This window comes from Henckelia pumila, chromosome 1 (assembly GCF_033568475.1).
Source record: "Henckelia pumila isolate YLH828 chromosome 1, ASM3356847v2, whole genome shotgun sequence".
Taxonomy (NCBI): domain Eukaryota; kingdom Viridiplantae; phylum Streptophyta; class Magnoliopsida; order Lamiales; family Gesneriaceae; genus Henckelia; species Henckelia pumila.
The window spans coordinates 51,597,783-51,603,829 of record NC_133120.1 but is presented as its reverse complement, the minus strand read 5'-3'; the positions used below and the strand labels follow the sequence as shown (position 1 = coordinate 51,603,829).

Sequence of the window (6,047 nt, the reverse complement as noted above, 5' to 3'; positions counted from 1 at the left end):
TTGCAATTTGGTCCTCGACCCTTATTTTAATTCAATTTCAATCCTAAATAATTTAAGAATATTAGAATTTAAATCAAAACTCTAAATATTCCCAAATTAAATATACTCGGATTAAAATTAAATAAATTTGGATTAATTTCTAATTAATCCCGGGCCTTACAACCTTGATGAGCTAGGTAAGATTTTAGGATCAGTGTTCAGGTTGAGTTCAGGGGTTCAGCAATAACTCACTCATCCCTTTTCCATATGACCCTATGGAGAGCAGCAGTATAGCGTCCTCATGATGACAGTTCAGCTCAGATTAAGTGTATTGTTATTTCCTTTGTCAGACAAGATTCGGGCGAGATCTCAGCCTAAATATTCGGGATTATGATCCCGGAATTCGCGGATTTTTGATAAGGAAGGTAGGCGCTAAATCCGGAGCTCTCTCCTATAAATACCAGGTTCACTTTCATTATTTGAATCCTAATCTTTACTTGTGCGCACACACCACTCTCTATATTTCAATATCCTAGCATCTAACTTGAGCGTCGGAGAGGATAAGCGGAACACCCTCCGGCCCCCTTTAACACTCTTGTTCTTGGTTTCAGGTTAGCAACAGGTCATCACTTATTGGAGGAGTTTTGTTAGCACGGCTAATTAGCTCATCCAAGGAGATCACTTTATTGAGGTACATCAATTGCTCATGGATGACCCTAATATAAAAGAAACATCCCTAATCAACCAAAACTGGTTCAGGAGCTCATCTCATGAGCTCAACCAAGCTCCTCAACCATCACCTCCAGCTTGGGTCGGGAGCTCAGCCAAGCTCCTCCACCATCACCTCCAGCTCGGGTCTGGAGCTCAACTCGGGAGCTCAACCAAGCTCCTCCACCATCACCTCCAGTTCGGGTCGGGAGTTCAGCTCGAGAGCTCGGGAGCTCAGCCAAGCTCCTCCACCATCACCTCCAGCTCGGGTCGGGAGTTCAGCTCGGGAGCTCAACCAACCTCCTCCACCATCACCTCCAGTTCGGGTCGGGAGCTCAGCTCGGGAGCTCGGGAGCTCAGCCAAGCTCCTCCACCATCACCTCCAGCTCGGGTCGGGAGCTCAGCTTGGGAGCTTGGGAGCTCAGCCAAGCTCCTCCACCGTCACCTCTAGCTCGGGAGCTCATCTCAGCCCCGATGTCAGTAGGGAGTTAGCTTAGTAGAGGGGTTGGACAACCTTGATGAGCTAGCTATGATGTTAGGATCAGTGTTTAGGTTGAGTTCAGGGGTTCAGCAATAACTCACTCATCCCTTTTCCATATGACCCCAGGGAGAGCAGCAGTATAGCGTCCTCATGATGACAGTTCAGCTCAGATTAAGTGTATTGTTATTTCCTTTGTCAGAAAAGATTTGGGCGAGATCTCAGCCTAAATATTCGGGATTGTGATCCCGGGATTCGCGGATTCTTGATAAGGAAGGTAGGCGCTAAATCCGGAGCTCTCTCTTATAAATACCAGGTCAGCAACAGGTCATCACTTATTGGAGGAGTTTTGTTAGCACGGCTAATTAGCTCATCCAAGAAGATCACTTTATTGAGGTACATCAATTGGCGCCGTCTGTGGGAATTTCAAGCTAAGGCGTAGATATGGCAGGAAGAGGAAGAGGAAGGGGAAGAGGGAATGTGGCGGACATGACTGTGGATCAGCTCAGTCAGTTCATCACTCAAACGGTGCAAGGGGCCATGGGTCAGAATCCACCTCCACCCGTAGGTCAGCCAAACCCAATGGATGCAATGTGGGAAGAGATCAGGAGACTGGGTCGGCAAGTCGGAGGTCGGCCTGGGCCTATACAGAGGGAAAGCCCATTTGCTCGGGCTATTCTAGATGAAGAACTCCCTGCAAATTTTAAGCAGCCTACTTTAGGGGAGTATGACAGGAGCTCAGATCCGGAGGAGCATTTGGGGAGATTTGAAAATGCAGCCCTGTTGCATAGATATTCAGATGCAATTAAATACCGGGTCTTCCTCACTACTCTGGTGAGATCAGCTTAGCAATGGTTCAACATTTTACAGCCTGGTAGCATTCGAAGTTTCAATGACTTCAGCTCAGCTTTTCTACACCAATATGCGAGTAACAAGAGATATTTGAAGACTTCCCTCAGTTTGTTCAATATGAAGCAATCTGAGGTGGAACCGTTGCGGGAGTATGTTCAACGCTTCAATACAGCAGCTCTGGAAGTGCCCACTGCCACTGCTGACACTTTGGTTAACTCTTTCACTCAAGGGTTGAGAGGAGGAGAGTTTTTCAGATCCTTGATCAAGAAGCCTCCTTTGACTTATGATGAGCTCCTTAGTCGAGCTGAGAAGTACGTGAATTTGGAGGATGCACAGAGGCAGAGGAGATAGGAAGGAACGTTTGGGAGCAAGCCCAGTGCCAAGGTGGGAGCAAAGGCAGAGGGGAAGATAGAAGGAGGAAGGAAGAGGGTTGCAGAAGAGATGAACAGGGTCAAAGGACCCTACCCCTATGTACCACTCTCAGTAAGCCTGGAGAAGGCAATGCAAGTATATGAGGATAGGCGAGAACTTGTGAGGCCCCGTAATGCAGAGAAAGGCCCGTGGTTACCGCCATCTGACAAGTTTTGCGATTTTCATCAGGAGTATGGGCATATCACCAATGATTGTCAGAGGCTAGGTGAGGAGGTTCAAAGGTTCATGTATGATGACCCTCGAATCAGAGCTGAGCTGACTCGAAGGGCAAATCCTCCTCGCCAAGGCCGAGCTCCTCAATGGAGGAATCAGGAAAATGAAGTGAGGGGAAATCAACCTGATCATCAGAGAAGAGCTCCGCAAAATGGTCAGGAAGACAGAGTTGAGCAAATTGCAAATCACCTCATAGGGGCATGATCAATATGATTTCAGGAGGCACTACAGATGGAGATTCAGGAAGGGCTCGCAAAGCTCACGGGCGCATATTAGAAAATTTGGAGGTAAATTCTCAACTCAGCTGTCCTACTGATCCAAACATCAGTTTTGGAAGGGAAGATTTAAAGGATGTGGTGGTTCCTCATAATGATCCCTTATTGGTCACCTTGACCATAGCCAATTATGATGTGGCTCGCATCTTTGTTGATACTGGTAGCTCAGTGAACATTATCTTCAAAGAAACCCTTGACCAAATGAAATTGGAAGGATTTGAGTTGGACCCAATCACCACGGAGTTGTATGGGTTCACAGGTCATGCTTTGCAACCGTTGGGACAAATAGTGCTCCCGTTATCTCTTGGAAATGGAGAGCATAGGGTAACCAAAATGGCCTGCTTTATGGTGGTGGATGCACCATCCTCTTTCAATGAAATATTGGGGCGCCCTACCCTGAGTTATTTCCGAGCTGTGGCATCTACCTATCATCAGAAGTTGAAGTTCCCAAGTGGAAGAGAAGTGGGGGTCGTTCGGGGTGATCAAAAGGCAGCTCAGTTGTGCTATGTGAATAAGGTAAAGATTGATGCAAAGAAGAAGCGTAGGGAGGTAGGAATGGTCTCAGTAGGTCGGACACCGAGGGTGTTTGGATAGAAAGTGCTTCTGGTGTCTGAAGAAGGTCATGAGAAGGTAGAGTTAAGCCCGGGAGCTCAGATCGTTAAATTAGCTGCTGACCTCAGCCCGTCAGTGAGGCAAAGCTTGGTTGTTTGCTTGAAGAAGAACAAAGACGTTTTTGCTTGGTCTATATCGGAGCTCACAGGGGTTAGTGCAGAAATCATGGTTCATCTACTCAACATTTTTGCGGGAGCAAGGCCGATAAAGTAGAAGAAGAGACACTTTGGACCTGAAAAGGATAAAGTTATTAAGAAGGAGGTTGATGAGCTCCTTAGGGCAGGTCACATTAGGGAAGTGCAGTTCCCTATTTGGTTGTCGAATGTGGTCCTTGTCCCTAAGAGTTCAGGCAAGTGGAAGATGTGTGTTGATTTCCGAGACTTAAATAAGGCGTGCCCAAAAGATTGCTATCCTCTGCCTCGAATTGATCAGTTGGTTGACTCTACAGCAGGTCATCAATATTTGTGTTTCATGGATGCATATCAAGGGTACCACCAAATTCCTTTGGCTGAGGAAGATCAAGATAAAGTAAGTTTCACCACCTCTCATGGAACTTTTTGTTACAGAGTGATACCTTTTGGTTTAAAGAATGCAGGGGCTACTTATCAGAGACTCATGGACAGAGTGTTCGCTTCCCAGGTAGGGAGAAATGTGGAAGTTTATGTGGATGATATCCTGGTAAAGTCTAAAGATGATGAGGGTTTGATTACTGACTTGAAGGAGACCTTTGCCACACTCAGGTCTTACGGAATAAAGCTCAATCCTGAGAAATGTGTGTTTTGAGTAAGAGGAGGCAAGTTTTTGGGATACATGGTTACTGAAAGGGGAATTGAGGCTAACCCGGAGAAAGTGCAAGCTATCCGATCCATGACTCATCCTAGAAATCTGCAGGAAGTTCAAAGGTTGGCAGGAAGGATAGTGGCTCTATCTCGGTTCATATCCCGATCAGCTCATAGAAGTTTACCTTTCTTCCGGGTTCTTCGGAGAGTTAAGAAGTTTGAGTGGGATGCTGAATGCGGGAAGACATTTGATGACCTAAAAAGCTATTTAGCTGAACTCCCTGTGTTGGCTAAGGAAACTCCTGGGGAACCATTGTACATCTATTTATCAGCTATGGAAGGGGCAGTCAGCTCAATATTTATTAGGCAGGAGGGAGCAGCTCAACACCCTATCTACTTCTTCTCACATTCCCTTAAGGGTGCAGAACTCCGGTATTCGGAGGTGAAAAAGCTAGCGTTGGCCTTGGTTATGACAGCAAGGAAGCTCAGACCTTACTTTCTATCACATCCTATTGTGGTGCTGACCAACTGCCCCATTGGGAGGATATTGACTTGAGTTGATATTTCGGGAAGATTGGTGAAATGGACTACGAAGCTCAGTGAGTATGACATCCAGTATGAACCAAGGTCAGCCATTAAGGCTCGGGCATTGGCCGATTTCCTGGCCGAAACGAGACATGTGGGAGCAGAGGATTTGTGGAAAGTATATGTTGATGGCTCTTCTAATAATGAAGGATGTGGAATGGGGGTGTTTTTGATCTCCCCTCGTGGAGATGAGATCAGGTTGGCCGTTAGGTTGGATTTTCGAGCTTCTAATAATGAGGCAGAGTATGAGGCTGTGCTAATCGGCCTCCGAGCAGCTAAGCAAGATGGGGTAGCTCGGGTGCATCTCTACTCTGATTCACAGTTAGTAGCTCAGCAGGTGAATGGAACGTATGAAGTCAAAAATGAGAAGTTAAAGGAATACATGAGGGCGATAGAGGAAGCTCGGGGTCTCTTTGATGAGGTAATGTTTGAACAAATTCCGAGGGAGAGCAATGAAAAAGAAGATTATCTTGCCAAGATGGCTAGCTCACTTCATAACTGGAAGAATAGAGAGGTAGTCGTGCAAGTGGAATTAACACCTTCTACTGAGCTCACACCATTAGCTCAGGAAGAGAGTGACTGGAGAAGAGAGCTCTTGGAGTACATGGAGAAGGGCGAATTACCCAAGGAACCAAAGAAGGCATATCGGTTGAAGCAGAGGAGTCTCCGCTTTGTGATGGTGGAGGGAGTTCTTTATAAGAGGTCATTTTCTGGACCTCTTCTCAAGTGTTTAGGCCCTAAGGAAGCTCATTATGTCTTGAAGAAGATATACGAGGGGTGTTGTGGAAATCACTTGGGGTCTTATTCTCTAGCCCGTAAGGTTCTCTTAGCGGGATATTTTTGGCCTACTATTTTGAAAGGTGTCATAGCTTTGGTGACTTCTTGTGACAGTTGTCAGCGACATAGCAGACTTCAGCATCAGCCAGCAGCGTTAATGAAAGGAATCGTGGCAGCGTGTCCTTTCGATCAGTGGGGAATGGATATTGTGGGTCCTTTCCCCCCAGCTCCAGCTCAGAAAAAATTCTTGTTGGTCGCTATTGATTACTTCTCTAAGTGGGTGGAGGCGGAGACCTTGGCTCGAATTACTGAAGGGGAAGTGCTGAAATTTCTATGGAAGAATATAGTATGCAGATT

The 6,047-nt window shown here is 46.3% G+C and overlaps 1 protein-coding gene across 1 annotated transcript; it reads left to right on the top strand.

Annotated features, from left to right (window-relative positions):
• Nucleotides 1-2,862: 2,862 nt before the first annotated feature.
• Nucleotides 2,863-4,332, top strand: LOC140862504 (uncharacterized). The gene is made up of 2 exons (XM_073265535.1): nucleotides 2,863-3,486; nucleotides 3,763-4,332. Exons 1-2 carry the CDS (start codon nucleotides 2,863-2,865, stop codon nucleotides 4,330-4,332), a joined length of 1,194 nt encoding a protein of 397 aa, XP_073121636.1.
• The last annotated feature ends 1,715 nt before the right edge of the window (nucleotides 4,333-6,047 follow it).

Coding starts and splice junctions, on each gene's coding strand:
- LOC140862504 (XM_073265535.1), top strand. CDS start 2,863: ATGATCAATATGATTTCAGGAGGCACTACAGATGGAGATTCAGGAAGG. Junction 3,487..3,762: donor CAAAGAAGAAGCGTAGGGAG/GTAGGAATGGTC, acceptor CCGATAAAGTAG/AAGAAGAGACACTTTGGACC.